This window comes from Caloenas nicobarica, chromosome 3 (assembly GCF_036013445.1).
Source record: "Caloenas nicobarica isolate bCalNic1 chromosome 3, bCalNic1.hap1, whole genome shotgun sequence".
Lineage (NCBI taxonomy): Eukaryota > Metazoa > Chordata > Aves > Columbiformes > Columbidae > Caloenas > Caloenas nicobarica.
Window position 1 is genome coordinate 53,113,223 of NC_088247.1, and position 23,646 is coordinate 53,136,868.

The 23,646-nt window shown below is 39.4% G+C and overlaps 1 protein-coding gene across 5 annotated transcripts in view; it reads right to left on the bottom strand.

Annotated features, from left to right (window-relative positions):
- FAM184A (family with sequence similarity 184 member A) overlaps window positions 1–23,121 on the bottom strand; it is a 75,530-nt gene extending 52,409 nt beyond the window's left edge. For all 5 annotated transcript variants that reach the window (XM_065631024.1, XM_065631021.1, XM_065631023.1 and 2 more), the window contains exon 1: window positions 22,618–23,121. In XM_065631024.1, the coding sequence (XP_065487096.1) occupies window positions 22,618–22,785 (168 nt within the window). In that variant the 5' untranslated portion in view covers window positions 22,786–23,121. The remainder of the gene's footprint in view (window positions 1–22,617) is intronic.
- Between the last annotated feature and the right edge of the window lie 525 nt (window positions 23,122–23,646).

The following is a 23,646-nucleotide window of genomic DNA, read 5'->3' on the forward strand; positions in this document are numbered from 1 at the left end:
TTAGCAATCACTAGTGAACTGAGAAACAATTCAGCCATTACAATGGGCATAGTAGGCAATCAGGCTATTACTCCTCCTGCTCTAGCAGCTGAGTGTCTCTAAGACAGGGCCTCACCAGTGGAATGCTACCTTAGGGGGACAAAAGAGGATTTGACAGAGACATCAGTGCATTTGCGAAGCTGGCAGAAATAGATACTTGGGGGAAACTCCATTCCATTCAGTACAGCAAGTTCTTTGGCTGTGTGGGGTGGGTGCACTGTAGAATAGATGGCATCCTGCTATTGTTAGTAGAAATTCCATTTTTTTCCTTATATAGGTATCCTTGGATGTGTTGCAGAAAATGGACAAGTGGGGTATTTTCCTCACCCCAACAAATTACAATGGAGCAAAGGAATTTGTACCATGTGATGAGTTAAGGCATGCCACATAAGATAACTGTACCCAGGTTTCCGAGGAATAAGGGCAGATATCACTCACAAATGTTTATCAAAATACAATTTAAAAAATAGGAGCCCTTAGATCTAGCGTTTCCCTTCCAGAAAACAAGGCAGTAGTTATGGGAGGCATGCGATGTTTGATGGAAGGGAAAAAGAGGAAAAATTACTTGCCAACATCCAATTTAGATTGTCAGTTCAGGGAACAGGTAAAGTTGTTATTCCTGTTAAGACAAGGAGAAAACAGAAGAGCAGAAAAGACGAGAATAAATATTAGTTACAATTTGCATTAGATGCAAATGTGGGTCCTATATCCTGAAAACTATTCATTTGGTTTTCAGGACTTTCATAGCAAGGTTACTTAGAAAACAAGCAAACAACTTGAACATTGATGAACTACAAGTTCATTTTATACAGTTTTTAAAAGAATCATGGCCTGGCTAAGTCATGACAGATACAACGCTGCATCACCCAAATACAATACAACCTTCAGAATATCTTCAGTGGAGGCAAAAACTCAGTTGCAAAGCAAGCAGATGTGATGTCACACAAACAAGAAATACAGATTAAATGGGAAGAGCTATTTGAAGAGAATAGCATAGGACTATGAGATACGGTTGGATACTCAGTTGAATAGCATCAGCCACTGACTAGAAGTGATGTCTAAGATGCCCATTAAAGAACACTGCAGATGGGTGGCCTACTGGCCAGATTCAATTTAAGTAATTTTCAGGACTAAAACATCCCAGGCTTATCTGCACAATCTTGAACCAAAACAGCTTTTACAGGAGGAAAAAGTAGACCTGAATACCTTGACAGAAAGATGAGAAGCAGATGGATACAGGTAAAGCACGCCTCTTTCCTATAAACCAAATTATACAGGACTATTTCCCCAGCTCTAGGGGAAACATCACCACTGCTGCTTTGTATGACCTGACATGAAATCCCCCACTTGGCTACTACATGACATCCATTTCTGAGAGAAATGTTCAGCTGTTCTACACTTGTGTTGCTGGCTCTAACAGAGTTATGTAAGTTTACAGTGTTCAGCAATCCAATTCCATACACTCATATTACACTGTTCTCAACAACAGCTATTTCTGAGCAGTATATTACCTGTGTGATTAAGAGATGTTTTGTTAAATGCGTATGTTTGTTTCCTGTGTCAAAGTGGAAAACCAAGTTGCAGAACAGAGTTTAATGTAGGTTTAAATCTGATTATGACATCACAAATACTTTAATGATGACAGATTTCAATACAATCCAAGAACATATTGCAGAAAGACTGCTATGAAGGAAGAAAATATGCTTTAGAAAAGTTTCAAAATTTAGTCAGAATGGGAGCAAATACCAGTAGAAAATATCTTAAGTGTTTTATAACATCTCCCTGGAAATCAGTACTTGTTTTTCAACTCAGCCAATATCTATAAATCAAGCTAAGTAGTCCTAAACCACTTACTTGTTTAATTGGTAAGGAGAGCTCTGCTACACCAGCATTACCAAAACACAGCAGTTCTTTACAAAGCTTCTCAGACTACTTCAATACTATGATTTAAAAATTATTTGATTCATCTTATACCATCAGCATTGTTTCAGAACTACATTATAGAAAAAATACAGATGCAGTATTTCCATCTGCTTTAATTATCTGCAAGCTATAGTAAGTTGCTCCCCTTTCTTTCTCCAGTTTCTGTATTCTGTATCATCAAATTACACGTTAATGGTCATTCAAGCCACAGTTAATGAAGCTGGAATTTTTTGTTCCAGACGTAATCTCATTCAGAAATTTTCCTCCCTCCCTCTCTGTATTTATATATTTTTTTAAATGAAAGCACACTTTCTAATTCACCGCTTCATATTTTTTTCCTTTTCTTAATGAAAAGCAATTCACGTTTCTCCTTGAAAGAGTGTCTACTTCAGAAAAACAGCCTTTTCATGCAAAATATATGAGAGATGGTACTTAAAAAGTAAGTTTTCTTCTGTGGGATCAAACTGCTTAAAGGATGACATTCACTGATACTGAAGTGACGAGAGCCTAAAAGAATGACTGGAAGTTGAGATTTTCTGCAAAATTATTTTAACAACAAATCCATCACACATACAGATTTTTAACTTAGAGTGAAAAAACATTTCTATAAAAGGAGTAAGATTAGTTAGCTGATTCCATTTATTGCCTGAAAGCAAAGTTTAAGTTCCCCTATTTTGTTCTAAAATCAATGCTTTTTTTGAAAGAGCCATTATAGGAGTGTCTAACAGAGTCAGTATAATTTATGTCAATATAATTTCTATTTTAAGTATCTCTTTTTTTAGCCAGACTTGGCTAAATTATTCTTGATACAATCACATGTGTACTTCCACCAACTTTATCAGAAAGAAATATTTAAGTCGTGGTTATTTGTATTAGACAGGAAAAAAAAAGTCATAAGGCTCAATCCAAAGTCTAAAAAATCATGTCCTGTTTCCTTCTAAAATCTATTTCCCTGCTTTATCATTCAAGCTGACTTACATTATAAATTAGGACTAAAAACTTATTCTTAAATCTTAATCTTTCTACCTTTGAACCTATTAACTTTTACCATCTGAAGTGTCATGTTTTTAAACAGTTAGCTTTCACTAGATGTTTCTGACAAAAAGCTGTCTCGTCATTGACTGGTTTTGGATTTCTCCATACATGGCCTAGCTAGAAACACACAGTTTTTAAATAAATGAGAGTATGTACAACAAGTTGTCTTGCTTCTTAAGAAACATTCAGTTTTGTGGAAGTAGTCACTAATACTGGGAACTGAAACTAAATGGATTAAAAGCTTTAACTAGTTAGAATGAAAGGGATTTGCTTTTTCTTTTATTTGGCAAGGGGGGGCGGGGCAGGAGTGGTAGAGACAGAACAACAACTGTGGAAATGTAAAGTAAAATGAAGCATGTCCATTTCTAAATCTGCTCTAGAGGATATCCAAAGCAATATTCTTGAGTGCCATCACCTGAAAATGTCACAAGTATTTTTGGAATAAATTGTAAATTAAGATGATACTAAAGAAAGTTAATCTCTTCTTCGTTTGCTTATAAACCTGAAATCAAGGCATAGTCAGCATGATTATCACTTATACATGCTCTTATTCATTGTTACTCTGAGTCCTCAAGTGCTGAGCTGATAAAAACATTAGCAAAAGGTTTCTTGTATTCAATTTCCCCACTGAAATGGCGGTACTGTATGGCAAGCCAGACAAAAGGTCTTCCCAGTTTCTCTTCCCCATCTGAAACAGTTCATTTTCACACTCTCTCTGCTGCAGGTCTTTTCCTTCCAACACTTGATCTATGTTAATTCCTATTTCCTAAAGAACTTCTGCAGATTCTATGCAATCACCTAGTGATTCCTCACACCAGAAGAGATCAGTCAGACAAGAATATACCACACAGCCTCTATGGAGCAAAGAATTCCTCACCAGTGGTTTGCACGGCACATTGGAAAACAAGTTCATTTCTTTCTCATTATTGTCTCTCTACTTTCCACAGTTGTTAAGAGAATGAAAGGCATGGAGCCTTCCAAACAAGTATGCAGCTATGCAGGAAAGAAATATTAAAAAAGTGAAAAGCATACACTGCAAGACTCCCAACTCAGTAGTTTTACCTACAGCATTTTTCATTTTATGGAAGGCCTTAATGACAAATAATATCTGGAAGTTCAATGGTAAATGCTAATTTTCCAGAATGAAAATAGGAAACTCCAACCAGAAACTTGTCTACTCATAGAAGTTTTAGTAACTTTAGAAGAATTTGAGCCACTTCCCCAGAAATATCATACTACCTTGAAGTAATTTATCTTCCCTCTTTCTGGAAAAAATGATCCAGATTTTAATTTAAAAAAAAAAAAAAATCATGCTCAAACTAAGGATTGATCACTAAGCTTCCACTTTTTTTTTCTGATGTTATAGGAGCAAAACCTTAAAGAAGGCAGCACAGTCACTATTGCTGAAATCACACCACTTGACAGTCCAAGCTTATTCTCAGAGCTCAGCCTGAGATAAATCTAGGACAAGTTTGCAGTGGCCCACTGGGATACTTTCCAGTAACCTACAGATATCTATCATACAATGAAAAACATTCATAATTCTTAGCTACCTCTCGGTGTTTACACAATAATGGCTATTAGTTTTGTTATTTCACACCAACAACTTAAGGGGTTCACCACAACTATTACAGAAACAACATGCATATGGAATTCACAGAAGGGCTGAGGTTGGAAGGCCTCTCTAGAGGTCACCTAGTCCAACTTCATTCCTCAAAGTAGGATAAGCTAGAATAGACTATGCCAGGCCTTGCTCAAGTGGGTTTTGAATATCTCCAAGGAAGTAGACTCCTCAACCTCTCTGGGCAACCTGTTTCTGTATTTGACCATCCTCACAGCAAAAGAAGTGTTTTCGTATGTTTAAATGGAATTTCTTATGTTTTAGTTTGTTCCCATTGCCTCATCTTTTCATGAGGCACCACTAAGAATATGCCTGCTCAGTTGTCTTTACTCCCTACCATCTGCTATAGACACACGTTCATAAGATCCCCCGAGCCTTCTCCAGGCTAAACAGTTCCAGCTCTCTGACTCTCTCACTACAACAGATGGTCCAGTCCTTTAATCATCTAAGTGGCCTTTTGCTGGACTTGCTCCAGTATGTCCACATCTCTCTCATACTGGGGAGCTCAGAACTGGACTCAGCACCCCAGATGAGTCTCACCAGTAGTCAGTAGATGGGATCACCTCCATTGACCTTAGTTTAGTATGCCAGTGGCCTTCTTTACCACAAAGGCACATTGCTGGATCACGTTCAACTTGTTGTCTATCAGGACCTCAGGGCACTTTCTGCAAAGCTGCTTTTCCAGACAGTCAATCCCAACCACATACTTGTTACTGTGCCCCAGATGCAGGACTTTGCACGAGGCTCCTGTCATTGCATTTCTCCAGCCTGTCCATCTCTGAATAGCAGCATGCCCATCTGTTTCATCAACCACTTGTCCCAGTTTTGTCTACAAACTTGCTGAGTGTGCATTCTGTCTCACCATCCAGGTCACTAACGAAGATGTTAAACAGTACTGTCCTCAGTATCAGCCTCTAGGGTTCACCATTAGTGACTGGCCTCCAACTGGGCTTCATGCTGCTGACCACAACACTTTAAGCCCAGCAGTTCAGCCAGTTTTCAGTCTACCTTAATGTCTACTTGTCTAGGATACACCCAGAGAAAACACACAGGCATATGACAAATGGCAGTGAAGATGTATCTAATTTTAAATTCCCCATAAAACATCTCACAAAAAAAAAAAAAGACAAACTCTTTTTCTCTAGTCTATCAAGATAAAGTTTGTGCAGTTCCTTCTACCACAGGTTTTCTCAACCACTCAATTAAAAAAAACCCAAAGATTGCGTATACTTAAGTAGGACAGTTGTAGTATATCCATTAGAGACCTACAAGAAAATTGATGTCCTAGTAAAAGCATACAATAATATTGCTTGGTCCTAAAGCATCTCTTTTCCATTCCTGCCATTAAATACAATACAGGGAATCCTGTAGCTCCTCAACCTGAGCATTCAGTTACCAAGTCCAACACCTGTATTTTTTTTATTATGGTGATCCAGCTGGATCTAATCTTCTAGAGAGCTACATTAGTGAATGTTCTTAAAAAGCCATCCTATACAACTGTAATAAAGGCTTCTCCTATGGCTTCTGTTTGGCAACCAGAATACAATGTGTTTATTTTAAGAGTACTTAAATTGTAACTATTTGCTAGATTCGCCTCTCTTACAATATTTACTTGATTCCACATTAGATGGGAGACATTAACTCCTACTCTTCCAGCAATTCATCATACAAAAGTACACAGGTGTATCTGTTCGGAATCTTATATCTCTAACAAAAATTCCCCATGCCTGACAGGTCAGCCAAACAAGGATCTTTGTCAAGACCTCAAGTTTTGGACATGAACAGCTGTCCTAAGCAAAACAAACAAACAACAAACAACCCACGAACAAACAAAAATGTCTGATACCTAATACGATGGAGAAAGAGGATTAAAACCAAAAAGTCTTCTTTCTTCAACATATGTAAAAAAATATTTTGAAAATTCAGCACTTAAGATAATAGTGGAAATCTTAAATCAAGGAAGAGACATAAATCACACGTAAGTAGAATTGCAAAAAAAAAAAAATTACTGAGGACTTGTGTGCAACCTCACATTAAATAATTAACTCAAGGCCTCCAGCCTTGAGGTAAGTACAAGTCTGTATCATGCACATGTCAGATTATATATATTCAGTCTCTCAAACAAACATGCCTAGTTGACTCCTACTGTAAAAAAGAAAAATCTCAATTTTTATATGAAAAATGAGGTAAGTTGGTGACATATTGAAAAATACACCATTAGCTAAGAGAAAATTTAAGAATGGTGTGAGTAAGCCATATACAAAGAACACATCCATAGAATCCTGAGAAATTATTCTGAGGCACATTTTAAGACTATTTTACATACAACACAGCTTCCAATACATCAGTTTTAACTCCACAGAATTATAAATTATGTCTTAACTTGTTATGAGACAGTGCAGAATATTTGCTTTGCAGACTAAAATATTTAGCAGTGGATGACCAATTTGCTGAAGTTTTCAAAAACTTTTTCAAAGTTCAATTCAATTCAGCTGGCAAATAGCACTGGTTGGTTGCAAAATGCTTTGGTTGCTTGGTTTTTAATAATAGCACTCTTAAAAACAGTAAGGCACAAGTATCTGCAGCAATTAATGCAGTCCTTTTCCCATAACACAGTCAGGAAAGGTTCTAATAAAGAGGACAGATTTTGATCCCTAGTTTTCTGTTCTGCTTTCAGCATACACTCTCCCTGATTCTAATCTACACTTAAAGAGAACTTCCATGGCTTTCCCCCTATAGTTTCAGGGTTAGAACAACTGTGTACAAAACAGCTTCCAAAACAACTTATCTTCCATGAAAGTGTAAAGGTTATTTGTGATTAAAAAAACATTAAAAATTAACAACTTCAGTGCATACCAGCAGAGCTACATACATTTCAGAAATGTCTCCTTTTACAGATAAAAACTTAAATAAATACTTGCACTTGTTAGTTTGCCATAGTGTTTTCCTGAAATTCCTAATATACCTCCTTCATTTTGTGCAGTCTTCAGTCACAGAACCAAGATATAAAATGAACTAAAACTCAATGCAGAGTTTCCAGCCAATTAATTCATGTGCCATTACAATAGAACATTAGCAATACTGGTGTACCATAATAAAGAAGGAACGTATCCTCCCAGCCCCAAACAAACATTTCAAAAAGAAGTAAAAAGCAGTAAGGGACTAATTACTTAAGTATTAAGTAAACATAAATCCCTTTGCACTTACCAGAAGTTAGACTTAACTTTCTACTCTATTGGGAGAAAAAAACCCACCAAACCACAAACAAACACACACCAAAACAAAAAACAACACCACAAAGAAAAGAAAGAAAAAAAAAAGGAAAAAACACACCAAACCACACACCCCCAACACAAGCCACCACAGAAAAAAAAAAAAACAAAACATAAATGACACTAGTCAAAGAAACCTCATCATCTGAGTTTCTCAGGTCACATAAAAAAATTAAACTTTTATATTCAATGCTTTGTGAACACATGCAAGGAATTCAATATAAGCTGCCTTACAAGGCTCTTTAGCTATAGTACATAGAAGATTCAAGTCTAGTAATACTATACTGTACTTCAGAAAGCAAGATATTAAAATGAGCTGTTAATGCTGAAGCTCTCTAAGTCATACCCCCATCCTACACGTGTTGAAAAGTATATACATCCTTCCATACCCATATCCTATACATGTTGAGAAGTGAAATTTGCATTGTAGGTTCAGCTTCCACCATGTCCCAGTTGCCTGAGAAAAGCCAAAAAAATACCTAAAAGCAAGCTATGTCATCTATTGTTCTGTATGATTTCTGCTTGAAAGCAATGTAGTTCTCTTTAGAGAACAAGTATAAGGAAGGTGTAAAATGAGGTGAAGGTGTAACCACCAGAAAATTAATCTGTTTCAACATATGATACAGCCTATTGGGACTCTCAGATAGCAGCTAACACACCATTTATAAAGGCAAACAAGTGTATAAGAAAAGATCAGCTATGCATTATACTCCCTGAGTTGTCATGCAATAAATCAGTGACTTGAATTAGAAAGGCAAATTAATCAAATTACTTCAAGTAAGCTTATTTTGACAGAGACTGAAAACTCCCCGTAATAAAAGACAGTTGCAAAAATACTCTTTCACAGCACTCTAATGAACAGGATTATCTTAGGTGTTCATTCTGTGTATAACTCAAATCAACTTTTTCCTCCTGTTACAGTCTTGTTTAGCATATACTCACAACTGCAACTCAGTTCCCTTGTGCTGGGAGAGGTGTGGCAGTACCAACATCCAATCAAAACCCCTTTTCAGTTCTGGGATGTTAACCTCTACCAGTCAGAGTATGTCAGAAACAACCACTACAAATCTGTAGCACCGTTAGCTGTAGGCAATTTCTTAAGACAGTCAAAACTTATGAAGCACACTGACGGGAAAAAAAAAATGGAGAGAGAGAGAGAGAGAGAGAGAAAGACAGATGACAAAAAAAAGATTTAGTGACAGATGTACAAATTTCCCAGTCTGCCTCCTGGTGAAAAGAATCCCATTTATCCTCTAATCATCTCTCTAGAATATAGCTGACACATCTGCTACATGATTAGACCTTAAATTGCTGCAAGGAAAACAGGATAGGCCAAAGGGCTACTCCAAGTTTTGTTTTAGTCTCTGCACTGCATTTCCTTAGAGATTTATTTCTTCAATATTTGCACACTTGATCTGAGTCTGTTAGGTATAGAGATCTCCAGAGGAATTTAAGGTAGTATGTTTGCATTACATTTGTTTGTGGGTATTTAGACTCCATGAAACAATGCACTGGATAGTTCTCAGAGCTGAGCACCTGTCTTTGCATTGAGGAGGTAACAGTAGTTTGCCCTTGGCAAAATAAACAAATAAACAACACAGCAAAGATTTTCAGTCTACAATAATTGTTCCATATACAACCCAATTAACTTTCTCTCAGCAGAGTGATATCAAGTTTAAAGCTTCCCAAAACAAAAAGTAGCAACACCTAAGTGGAGAAAAAGGGTGAAGAGGGTAGTCATCTTACAGACCTGTATCACTGTTTTTGATTAATCATCAAAATAAACGTTTCTAAGTACTATATAATTTCAAGACAAAATTTCCTCTTCTTTTGAGAACATTCAGAAAAATAGAGGCAAAATCGAGAAATAAAATATATACCTACAATAAATTTTATGACATGATAATCTTTAAAAGGTAAGAATACAATTATTTCAGAATAGAATTAAACCAAGTAAAAATCCTGAAGGAAATAATCAACTTTTCTGTTGTACATTGCCTAAGTCATCTTTAGGAAATCAAACTCAAACACCTCTTTTAGAATCTTGACAATATGAATAAAATGCTGCTGCTTATTTAAATATTTCCAAACTTTTTAATTTGCTAACTGACAGAACTCCCTGAAAAATACTAGTGTTTTTGTTTTCACTTCTTTATCTTTTTTGTCAGGCTTTTGGGAAGCCACTACAAAATGGCATGGCACACATTTTCAGATAAATAATTCACTGCACTTACCTTCATAATGTTCAATGTAACCAATGTCACAGGTCACCACACTGACTACATAAAAGGATGGAGCAATTGTAGTTATGTAAGTTGTGCCTCTAAAGAGATCTTGCTAGTAGGGAAACATACCGGTTTGCATAACAGGAAGTAAAACTTATTTGCCTTTGACATCAGTGCCGGTGAATGTAGAAGGTCGAGGCGGGCCTACGTTCAGCACCACGGAGAGCGATACGCGCTCACCGATTGGTGCGCTCCACGTTCAGCACCACGGAGAGTGACAGGCGGTCCCCCTTCTTCACGGACAGGGAGCAAAACGGGGCAAGAGAAGAAAATCCAGTGCAAGCGACAGACCAAGTGTCAGACAAGGCTCCGCTTCACAAGTCTTCCCAAGAAAAGGACGTGCAGCCTCAGACTTCACTAAAATATATATATATATACACATAATGCTCTTTGTTTAAATCAGCTCTTACAGATAAACTTGAGGCTACTCTCAATTCTTTGACAAACTACTCGGTTTTTTACACTTCCCAGACAAGAGAATTTTATTTCTTTCTGTACACTTAAACATGTTCTTCCCTTTTCTATAACAGCCTAAAGAAACTCTTTTTCTATACATAAGAATAGAAGAGGGTCAAGAGTTAGTAGTAAATCTAGAGTCAAATAGGGCATGTCAGTCAGGACTTCAGTAAGGTTTTTGTCAAGGGGCCACATTTACCAGAATTTCATATAGGCACATACAGAAGCATATTTATTTTATAGTGAGAGGACACATTCTTTCTGTCACCAACTTTGACAAATTAAGTTTTCTGAAAGCAGGAAATTTAGTTTCCCTCAGGAACAGGGAGCATCAGCCCATTTAAAAAAAAAATGCCATTAGAGGAAAAAGTCTATTACACAAGCAGCTATATTAAAAAAAATATCTAGGATTTGGAATATAGTTTATTCTAGAGTATCAACTTATAGCTATGGAAAATAATACCAACCAACAGAAGCTAAAATTGCTTCAGGCTCTTCACTTGTACAGAATGTGTGAGGATACTCAATACAGCAGTGCCTGCCCAAACATAAATGACGAGAATTACAACCTCACCCATTAGGTATTTGGAGGTAAGGCAGAATATACCAAATACACTAAGCGGTAAATGGTCTACACTGTAAATTGAAAAGGTACACAGGACAAAGCGTGAAGCAGAGCATGGAAATAAAGGCAAAACAAGAACTGTTGGAGTAGAAAAATGTTCCCAGACCAGCTCAAAGAACACAACTGATCTTCATGTCAAAGTCTAGTCTCTGCTTTAGGACACATTCTTGCATTTTTTTTTCTCAGCATAAAACAAACAGCCATACGCTTTTTAAAAAAAGAAAAGAAAAAAAAGAAAAAAAGAGGAAAAAAAGTGACTGATTTGAATTACATGGGAACTCAGTGAAAACATAAGCTAACATTATAATATTTAGATACCATAAGGAAAGCCAGTGAACAATCCAACTAAAATAAAGGTTCAAAAATTTCAAATGAAGTTTTACCACTCAGTGGCACAACACAAAAAGTATTTTTTTCAAATATGTAAGTAGCTTACATTACTTACATAACAAATACAGGTTAATGTTGGAAAGACAGGCATACATAGATTTTCAAGGTGTTTCAAGATATCTTTCAGTCTGTAAACATACCCTTGAATACTTATTACACTAGCTACAAATAAACCATTTTTTTCAAGTGTGAAACCTATACTTAGAATTACACAGAGCAGACAAATTTTTAGAAATCAAGTCCTTTTCCCTAGTCTTCATGACAGAAATAATTTGCCACTATTTTCATTTGTCGAATTTTAATAGGACAAAGACAGTCATAGGAGATTGCTGAAATACATTTTAGTACAACCTATCCAAACACATAAGCATCCATACCGCAAAATACTAGATTTGAAAAGGCAGCGTCAGACACCCTTTACTAAAAGTTATAGCTTTCAGTCATGTTGTGAGAAAAAAATGTTGTTCAACAAAAAATCTCTAGATTATAGCACACCTGTTTTCTGAACACACTACAATTCAGGTTTCTAAAAACAAAATTTCAAGAAACTGGCTGGAAAGATTACTTTAATCTCATGAAAATGAAAACAGAAAGTATTTATTATCATCACCTCATATTTCTTCTTTTAGCTAAAAGGTTGTGTCTCATTTAATGGGAGCATCTTGAACAATAAGGAAGACTTAATGAACTTTTTAACAGTAGCTATTTTTAAAGGCTGTCATTTTGAGCCTAACCAAGTGATAAATCACAGAATCACAGAATGTTAGGGATTGGAAGGGACCTCGAAAGATCATCTAGTCCAATCCCCCTGCCAGGGCAGGAACACCTAGGTGAGGTTACACAGGAAGGCGTCCAGGCGGGTTTTGAATGTCTCCAGAGAAGGAGACTCCACAACCTCCCTGGGCAGCCTGTTCCAGTGTTCCGTCACCCTCACTGAGAAGAAGTTTCTTCTCAAATTTAAGTGGAACCTCTTGTGTTCCAGCTTGAACCCATTACCCCTTGTCTTACTGTTGGTTGTCACCAAGAAGAGCCTGGCTCCATCCTCGTGACACCCACCCTTTATATATTTATAAACATTAATGAGGTCACCCCTCAGTCTCCTCTTCTCCAAGCTAAAGAGACCCAGCTCCCTCAGCCTTTCCTCATAAGGGAGATGCTCCACTCCCTTAATCATCTTTGTGGCCCTGCGCTGGACTCTCTCCAGCAGTTCCCTATCCTTCTTGAACTGAGGGGCCCAGAACTGGACACAATATTCCAGATGAGGTCTCACCAGGACAGAGTAGAGGGGAAGGAGAACCTCTCTCGACCTACTAACCGCCCCCCTTCTAATACATCCCAGGATGCCATTGGCCTTCTTGGCCACAAGGGCACAGTGCTGGCTCATGGTCATCCTGCTGTCCACCAGGACCCCCAGGTCCCTTTCCCCTACACTGCTCTCTAATAGGTCATTCCCCAACCTATACTGGAACCTGGGGTTGTTCCTGCCCAGATGTAAGACTCTGCACTTTCCCTTGTTATATTTCATTAAATTTTTCCCTGCCCAACTCTCCAGCCTGTCCAGATCTCGCTGGATGGCAGCACAGCCCTCTGGCGTGTCAGCCACTCCTCCCAGCTTGGTGTCATCAGCAAACTTGCTGATAGTACACTCAATTCCCTCATCCAAGTCATTGATGAATATATTGAATAGTATTGGTCCCAGAACTGACCCTTGAGGCACTCCACTAGATACAGGCCTCCAACCAGACTCCGCCCCATTGACCACGACTCTCTGGCTTCTCTCCCTCAGACAGTTTGCAGTCCACCTCACTACCCGATCATCCAGTCCACACTTCCTCAGTTTTGCCGTGAGGATGCTGTGGGAGACGGTGTCAAATGCTTTGCTGAAGTCAAAGTAGACCACATCCACTGCTCTGCCATCGTCAATCCACCTTGTTACGTCTTCATAAAAGGCTATGAGGTTGGTCAAACACGACTTCCCCTTGGTGAAGCCATGTGGACTGTCCCTGATGACCCTCTTATCCTTGATATGTCTTAAGATGGCACCAAGGATAAGGTGTTCCATCACTTTCCCAGGGATGGAGGTGAGGCTGACCGGTCTATAGTTGCCCGGGTCCTCCTTCTTGCCCTTTTTGAAGATCGGAGTGACATTTGCTTTCCTCCAGTCCTCAGGCACCTCTCACGTTTCCCAAGACTTGGCAAAGATGATGGAGAGCGGTCCAGCAATGACTTCAGCCAGCTCCCTCAGCACCCGCGGGTGCATCCCATCTGGACCCATGGATTTATGGATGTCCAGATTGCTTAACTGGTCCCTAACCCAGTCCTCATCAACTGAGGCAAACTCCTCCATTGCCCTGCCTTCCTCTGGGGCCTCAAGGGTACGGGGCTCCTCAGGACAGCCTCCGGCAGAGTAGACAGAGACAAAGAAGGCATTCAGTAACTCTGCCTTCTCTGTATCTTCTGTCACCAGGGCACCCACCCCATTCATCAGTGGGCCTACATTGCCTCTGGTGTTAGTTTTATCTGCCATGTATTTGAAGAAGCTCTTCCTGTTGTCCTTGACCCCTCTCGCCAGGTTTAACTCTAAGGAGGCCTTAGCTTCCCTAGTTGCCTCCCTACATCCTCTGACAACAGCCTTATATTCTTCCCAAGTGGCCAGCCCCTCCTTCCATGATTTGTAAACCCTCCTCTTCCACTTGAGTTTGCCCAGCAGTTCCCTGTTTAACCACGCAGGTCTCCTGGCTCCCCTCCTTGACTTCCTGCGCGTTGGGATGCTCTGATCTTGAGCTTGGTAGAAGCAGTCCCTGAATGTTAACCAACTATCTTGGGCCCCTTTACCTTCAAGCAGCCTTGCCCACGGGATTTCCTCCAGCAATTGTTTGAAAAGGCCAAAGTCGGCCCTGCTGAAGTCCAGGGTTGCAATTCTGCTCGGTATTCTGCTCCCACCACAGGAGATTCTGAACTCCACCATCTCATGGTCACTGCAACCAAGGCAGCCTCCCACCTTTACTGCTTCAACCAGACCCTCCTTGTTAGCGTTGATAACCTCAACAAAAGGTTGTTCTTCCTCATAGCCGCCTACTTTCAGCTAAAAAAGCCTAACTGAGGAAACAACCAGGCAACATACATTAAGTAGGACAAGATGGTGAATAGCTTTAGAGGGGTTTTGTTTTTTTCTGGTTATTTTTGGAATGCAATGCCTTTGGTTATTGGTATGATATCAGTCATCAGAAGAATAGATAGAAGCCTGGCTTACTATTGACAAACTTGTATCAGCCAAGAGACACGCGCATCTGAACTCATTATGTTATGTTGAGATCTGCCGGATTTATTTAGCAGTAAGCATGCAAATCGTAAGAAGTTCATGACTATTTAAGGTAATGGCCTCCCTCCTCCACACAGTTAACAGGAGAGGTAAAGTTTTTGATGACGACTTAGAGAATGGAATGGAGAAACAGTAGTATCACTGACAAAATTACTATTTTTATTAAAGCCAAAGCCTGAGTTTAAAGAACAAGATATTGAAAGAATTTCAGTGATTAGAAGGTACTTAAGGCTGGAAGTTGCTGTACCAATATAATGACTTATGATAAATAACATTTCTACACATATATTAAAAGCAGTATGCATATAATTGTACTTTTAGACATTCAAAAATAGTGTGTGACCAATAGGTTGCACGATAATATAGAAATATCCAACCACAAACAACCCTGTTATTGAATACAGTTTACAAAGTTTGAAGAAAGTACAGAGCCACTGTGACCAAGATTAAATTTTCTAAATAAGTGGTAAGACTCATTTTGCAACAACTTATTTGCATTTTCACAGTATTCTAGATTTTAAAACACACCAATCAAACAAAAAACCCCACGACAACCACCACCACCACCACCACAACCCCAACTATGTTCTGCTGATACATTTTTATAGGAATTGGCAAATCAGAACTCCTTGCAGGACTGAGAACTTCAAAGTGCTATGCCCATGCTAATTTACAAGTGTACAAGGAAAAGAAACTATAAATATCTTGTAAAATTACCTAGAGTTCAACCATTGATTTTCATCTTCAAATATACATAAAAGACTCTCCTGTTCACAACTTTTGCATATAGAAGAAAGCGTTTCAGTATTATTTTCTTAACTCTGAACTGGCACTTTCTTGATTTTATCTAAACCAAGATAATAGCAAAAGCCTTCTTTCATAATGCAGTATTTATTAAAAAAATGTAACAACAGAAAATAAAAACCAGCACAAAATCAAACTAAGTTTACTTCTGTGCCTGCCCCCCCCCGCCCACCCAGGATTCATATCTTAATACATAAAAAGCAGCTAAAGGTTAACAGATTTTAAACTTTATGGATATTGTCGTATCAGGATTCATTTACGGCTGCATGTTCTTTATAGTTTTTAAATTTTGACATGTTGATAACATTGAACTTTGTGCTAAAATCCTCATCTTTCAGATTTTCTTTAAATATCCTTAATGTACCGATGTATCAGATTTAACAACTGAAGTATGTATCAGAGCAATGACATCTAACAGTCTTCCAGCTCCTTGTAATTCTATATTACTTAATTATAGTAATAAATAAGAATAAGCATAGAGCAAGAGGATACATATAAACTCATAGAATCATTTAGGTTGGAAAAGACCCTTAAGATCACCAAATCCAACCATAAACCTAACACTGCCAACTCCACCAATAAACCATGTCCCTACACCTCATATCATATTATTAATCCTCTCTCCCAATTTATTTTGATTACCCTTCTGGCTGTTTGTAAAACATGGAAAAAACAAACAAACAAAACCAACCCACATCAACCTCAGAGAAGCTAATATATGCACAAGCAATTAAAAAGGCATTTTAGACAGGTAGCTTATGTGAATGTGTGATCAGTTTTTCAACAACACCACACTTTCTTTTAAACACACACACAGAAAATATCTTTAGAACATTAAGTTGTTCAGTGGTCTCAGAAGAATTCTGAGTTAATAGTCAACCACTAAAACTATGTGGGTGGAGAGGAAAGGAATTTCATTTGAGTATTTTTTTTAATATTAAAAATATTTCATTTTTGTCCCACTTCTCTCTTTCTTCTTGATATCTTGTGACAAAAGACTGTAAAGTCATTGACCTAATTCACACATACCACAACAATGAGCTTTAAAATACAACCATAAGAGGTCCATATAGCACCCCTTTAGTCTCACCTTATAGGTGTGCAATGATAATGAAAGGAAGAACCATTCAAGAGATACTGTGAAGACTTTTGGACCATGTACCAGAATAATTAACTTTTTTCAATTAGTCTTGATTGGGAAAAAACAGCATTAAATAAGAGTTCCCAAACTTCATATCAGAGCTGTCAGCTTTTTAAAATCCCTGATCTCTTCTTTCAGAGACAAAGAGAATATTAACTAAAACACCAAATTCCACATTTTTGTGTCCTACAAAACATGGAAGGTAAGCAAGACCTCTTCAGGTCTAAATTAGCATTGCTTTAAAGCAGCTTTAGCTTGTAAGTGCTTCAACTAGCAAGTATTCAGATAAAGACAACTGTTGATTTTATCTAAGGTCTGAAGATTCTGAGAGCTTGAAAACTCTACCTACTTTTTCTGAACTATACGAGATGGTATTAAAGACGTGTCATTTTTGACTAGTCCCATCTTTGTCCTTATAGCATGACAGGTAGAGAAAACTTCTGGGAATATCCCTTGTTAAGACTCTAACTACTGCAGAAGGAAGACACAGTCAGAACACCACCTAGACAGAGTCAGAACAGAAAGATGGAGATATTATAGTAGCATGACTAAAAAAGAAAAATCTAAAAAGTTACTTACTTCAGAAATACTGTCTCTCATTTTCTCAGTTCCTACCTTCAGTCTCTCCCTTCTTAGAGGACTTACTTCAGCTGTCTTTGGAATATTTAACACAAACAAGAATTAAATATCTTCAGAGAAATGTAAAATAATTTTATATCTAATATTACATTTCTACATCTTCCAGTCCTTGAAAACTATTTTCATGTAATAACAAAACATATCATTTATTCACACATTAACAGTCAGAAGCATATGCAAAAATTTGACATTCCAATATGTAGTCAAATCACACCCGCCTCAAAATTTCACTTCTTTTCATGCAATCCCAGAACTGTTAGCAAATACTGGCCTACTGCCAATGTTAACACACACTGGAGAAATTACATAAGGCTGCTTAAAAACTAAAACCCAAGTTTTGTAAAAACTGTTAATGGCATCCACTACCACATGATGACAGCTCACATCAAAACAGTTCTACAGAGTTCTTAGATTCTCATTTCTTCCCTACTTTAAGGGCTGTTCTTTTAAGTTTTCTTAAAACCCTATGCACAATGAACCTTCTGCAAGAAGTTTTGTTGCCTGAAGCAGAATACTTCCAAATAAAAACTGACAAAGTTTCACTGGAAACATTTTGTTAAGAATCATTACTATAGGTCAAACCCTACAGCTCTTACTTCTTTAGCACTGTGTTCTGTGACAGCTGAGGAAGACCTTTAACAATCTCAGCAAAAAAAGTCCACACAATAAGAAGCATAAGCATCTGAATTAAAGATGCTCTTTATTCTTTGAAATGAATTTACTATCTACATCACCAAGCAACTCACTGGGCTAACTACTATATTAACAGCTGTTCTGTAAGTACTTCTCTGTAATACAGGAAGACAGAAAGGAAAACAAAGGAGAATTAAAGAAATAAAGTTTCCCAAATTTACACAACAAGGTGAGGGCAGAGTTGAGACCAGAACTGTGGTCTCCTGAGTGCCAGATTCTAGTTTCTTGTTTAGTGAAGCAGCGCGTGCCTTGGATAACTTTGTTGCCTTCGCCTTTGAACTAGCTGAGTTTTTTGGAACCCTTCCAGAACTCAACTGTCAGCTCCAAGTATGCACGAAGGGAAAACATTAAAGTTTTGCACATTTTTTTTCTTTGTATTAAATAGGTATAAATGATCACTGTAGGGTATGTATCATTTGTATGGCACTTACAGACTCTTCTTCCAGCTAATGTAAGATTTCTACAACTAATATCATGCAACCAAATCAATGCTGAAGATTCTCATTGTATAATCCCAGTGCAGATCATGAAGTTATTCCACAAAAGCCAAAGATTTATGTCAATGTTACAAAGCTTGCGCAACAGATTTGCAGACACATTTAGGATACAGATTTCTCAATCACAAATGCTAAAGCTGGAAACTAGAGCACAAAAAAACCAAACAAAAAAACCCATCACAAAACACAACACAAAAACACTTGAATTGGTACTCTTCTGATAACTGTAAAAACTAATCCCATTCTGCCCTACTGATGTAAGCATGGCAGCAACTTGTTTCTTGTTTTCTATTCCAGTTGTCTTATGCAAACCAATTAAATATATATATGAATATTTTCATCTGCAGCAGGCATAATACAACACTGCTTTATCACTCCAGTATGCAGTAGTACCAACATCTATGCAATCTCATAATCGCAGTTCATTTCTTGTTGGCTTTAATCTTTGTGTCAGATGCTACTTTATCCCCAAACTGGTACACAGATCTTTCAAAATGCCTAAAAATAAGGAGCTTATACTGAATAGGAAGACCTAAAATTGCTTCGGTTACAATTTACCGCAGTCTTTAAACATGACATGGAGTATCATCTTATTTTTAAAGCTGCATTTCTAACTACTTGTTTTACCTTCCCCTGTGAATTAAGCATATTAAAGTTAAATCAAGTAAGTCTTCCCCTTCCCTGCCAAAAGTGAAAATATAGTTAAGCACTTCAGAAGTGCTATGCTTAGTGAAATGGATTTGTGTCTTATTTTGCCTCACTCTGAATTACTGATTAAATCTGGCTATTAAACAAATTTCACCTTTTTCTTTATGTTTCTGTATTGTTTTGACTGAAACATCAGATTCTCTTTAAGCAATGCAAAAACGTAACAGAGGAATCCCAGTTTGGGAATTTTACATTTACTTCATGAGTGACCTGCATCTTCTGTGGGGAAAGCATTTTCTTCTGCTGCTACTCACAACTTGTAATACAAGCTATACAAGGATAGTAAAAAATAAAGTATTGAGTCACTTTCTTTTGTCAGAAGACAGAATCTGTCTGGATAACTTAACTATGTGCATCCCTTTGGCAACACTCCATGCACATTTATATTTCCTTTTACTATACTATATTAGTGGGTTTGTTTTGACCTAGTGAAGCACCTGACTTTAGCTCTAAATCCACTGAGAGACTTAATATATCTTCAAGGCAGTCTTTGAGAAGAGTTGGAAGACACAAATTCAGACAATAGTTGCAAGGTATGTGAGAAGTGTCTTAAATATAAGACACTAAGCAATTTTGGAAGCGCAATTAAGAAGTGGTATTCTTAATAAGAAGTTCCTAGATTACTGAAGAGGAATTCTATACACACAAGTTAGTAAGCATTTGACCAAGCCAGAACAGCAGAATTTGGTCAAAAGACCTCCACAGAAATATCCTGATATCTTTTTCACATCAGCTTACTTCCAGAAATTTTCTGCAATATGAAGTTAATTTTTCTCTGACAGTTAACTCTGGCAGAAATTAAGCATCATTTTTATATTTTTCCCCTATATCACAAGTCCTTTCTCAAGGATTAATTTCTGCAGCCATCTATCAAATCAGGCTTCAGATTATAGAGTCGGTTAGCAAGTTTAGATGATACTTTATCCAGAAGTTTCTATATTTTTTTTAAGCCTCCATTTCTGAAAGGTCAAGTAACAAACAGAAATGTAGGACCCAGCCCTCTAACTACAACACTATCAAAATTTGCACCTCTAACTCAATTAGATTAATGCTATAGAATACTTTTTATTCTTGTAATAGGTGCAAGAGAAGTATTTTTATAAAACAGGATGTATAATATCTAAAAATATTGTTCTTCACTCCAGGCCTTCAGTCAGTACAAAGAACAACTGATTTTCCAAGTTTTCTCCCTAAAACTTGAAAACAGAACACAAACACGCAAACTAAGACATTACTAGAATCTGCAAGTCACTGGGAAACTAATACAAGATTCCAGTCCTGCAAAAGTCTAATTCACATGTGAACTACTTGTACAAGCACATAGTTTACAGTTACTTTAAATACCCAAGCAGAATACAATTGATAGCTTTTATTTGCAGTACTCTGAAGTCTTCAGCAGGACAGACATGCACGTGACCAGTTCCCCAAATTTTAAAAGAATACTATGGCTCATTAAAAAAAAAAAAAAAATTAAAACCCCCCAGTATTCACTTAGACTCTTAATGTTTTCTAATACAGAAGTTCAAAATATTCCAGCACCATGCACTTAAATCCATATTTAACTCACATCCACCTCAAGATATTTGACACCTAATAACTGAGAGCACAGGGCACATGCCCAGTGATGTGGAACTCACGGGTATATACTTCATAACAGAAGTGGGACAGTTTCTAAAATCAACTATAAACTGCTGGGTAAATTTCTAGATTAAAAAAGGGAAATATAGCAAAGGAGACACACAGAAATAATATTTATTCTTTGAAAGTATTACTTTGTATATCCACTAGGCCTTAAGGGAAGACTAAAATACATTTATGATCTCCAGGTGCTTTTTGAAACTTTCAGGGAGCATAAGTATATAGTAATATCTTTAATATTTTAATTAGTAATTTGTATGCACATGGAGTAAAACTAAACTGATTCTTCAGTTTATTTTAATCCTACATTTCTCCTTATGAAATTACAATTTTAATTCCCCTGATGTTAACATATAAAGTGGACTGTGAATCCAAAGACAAAGTACCCCTCAGTCATCAGTTTTCCAATGCATTAAGGTGCACAGTGTTCCACAATAAATACTATTTTTAACTGGTTGACACTGCATCAACTGTGCATAAATATGAACTGTCTCCACTGTAAGACTGCCAGCAGTCTTCATTCTCTTAATTCTTAGTGCCAACGAAATGTCACCTTCTTCCATTTTAGCATACATTTGAAGAATATTAGCAGTTCCCACAGTGCTTTTAAATTACTTTTAGATGTTTTAGCTAAGTAATTCATGACAGGAATTATTTCTTCTGCTTTCTCTTTAACAGATATAATCTGCCTCTCATTTCCTAAACAATGCTATTCACCTATGGCTTGAGCATCATACAAGAGATATTACAGCACCAAAGCATTTTGAAAAATTATTCTAAGTAAATCATAGCCACAATCACATCTAAAACCTGAGGCCTACCAGCCTTTAAAATATGCTTTTAAAACACCTTGTAGTTTAACTGAAACCTTTAACAAAGAAATAATGTGTTTTCTATGCTGGGGATAATATAATGAAAACTGTTCAATCAGCAATACAAGTCTGGAGATATTCGCATACTTCGTCCTCACCAGCTAAGGCATTTAAGATATTACCACACACCTCAAACAACAGTACTTCTCTTCAGCAAAAGGAGAGCAAGCATCACTTGTATCTGCCTATTTAAAAAAGCTCAGAGAACGGCTTACAAGAGAACCAGAAGCTATAACTTTCATAGAATAAATACCAACTATAAGCCAAGGAATCAGTGATCACCTCCCGCACACCCAGATACCTGTCTGTGCTACACGGAGTTGGGACAAAACTAACTGGGGAGCGGTACTGCGGCTCTTTCCGTGAACGGTTCGCCTGTCAGACCCGCTGTTCCCGGTCCCCGCGTTTGCTGCACGCCGGAGCTTTCCCGGCAGGAGCCCGGCACGGAGCGCTCCGGTGCCCCAGGCCGCTGCCGGGGGAAGGCGGCCGCTCCAGGCCCGGCCTTGGGGGGTACAAACCCGGCCGCATCTCACCCGCATGACAGCCTGCCTCTCCTCAGCCACCTCTCTGCCCACGCCACGGCAAGACGCGACACGGAACAAAGCCACAAGAAGAGAAGCGGCGGCAGAGGACCCGGGCGGGGGGACGCTCCCTCACCTTGGTGAGCTGGGCAATCTTCTTGCTCATTTTGAAATGCAAGTCCGGGCTGTGCTCGGCGCCCATCCCCGGCTGGGCCGAGCCGGAGCCGAGTTTTCCCGGGCCGGGCGCGGAGCCGGCGCCGTAGCTGTGCTGCGGCTGCTGCCAGCCCATCCCCGGGGTCGCCATCTTCACCGCCCGCCTCCCGCCGCCGCCGCTCGGGCTCCTCCGGCACCGGCCCTACCGGGGAGCCACGCCGAGGGCGCCCCGGCCGCGAACCACTGCTGGCGGCGGCTCCTCCCGCCCCGGGACCGGCCTCAGCCGCCTCCTACTGCCGCCGTCCCCGCCAGCCGCGCCGGGCTGCAGCGTAAACTCCTGGGGGCCGCTGCGAGAAGGGGCGCCAGCCTCTCCTCTCCTCTCGCCGCCCGGCAGCGGGCGGGGAGGCCGGGCGGGTCGGTTCCAGCCCTCGGGCGGCTAGGAGGCCGGGCGGGAGCGGCGGCGGGACGGCCGTGCCCGGTTACCGGGCTGCTGCCGCCGGGCTGTTTACGCCGCGCAGCCCCCGCGTCACCCGCCGGCCCCGCCCGCCCGCTCGCCCTCCCGCAGCCTCCCCGCCCCCGGAGCGGCCGGGGCCGCGCGCGCCACCCAGCGAGCCGGCCCGCGCGCCGGCCCGAGGAGCCTCGCGACCCCGCTTCTCCCCCCTCTCCTTCCCGCGGCAGGTGCGCGCGCGCTGCGCTCTCGCGCACGGCCGGCCGTTGGCGGCGGCGCCTGGAGCCGTTAGGCGGGGGCGGAGCCAGCCCTGCCCGTCACGGGGCCGCAGGCTCCGCGCGCTGGAGCGGGGCCAGGGGCAGAGCGGGGAGGGAGGGGGCTACAGGTTGTTAGGCAGGGTGTCTCCTCTGTGGAACGGTTTGCGACCCGTACTCCAGCCGCCTCATCTTTTCCTTCACGGAGAGCCCTGAAACCGCAATGGGTGCCGGTGGTGGGTTTGGGGCAGAGCCCTCAGCACTGGAATGGGGCCAGGGGTACTGTAGTCCGGGGTGTGTGAGTGGGTGA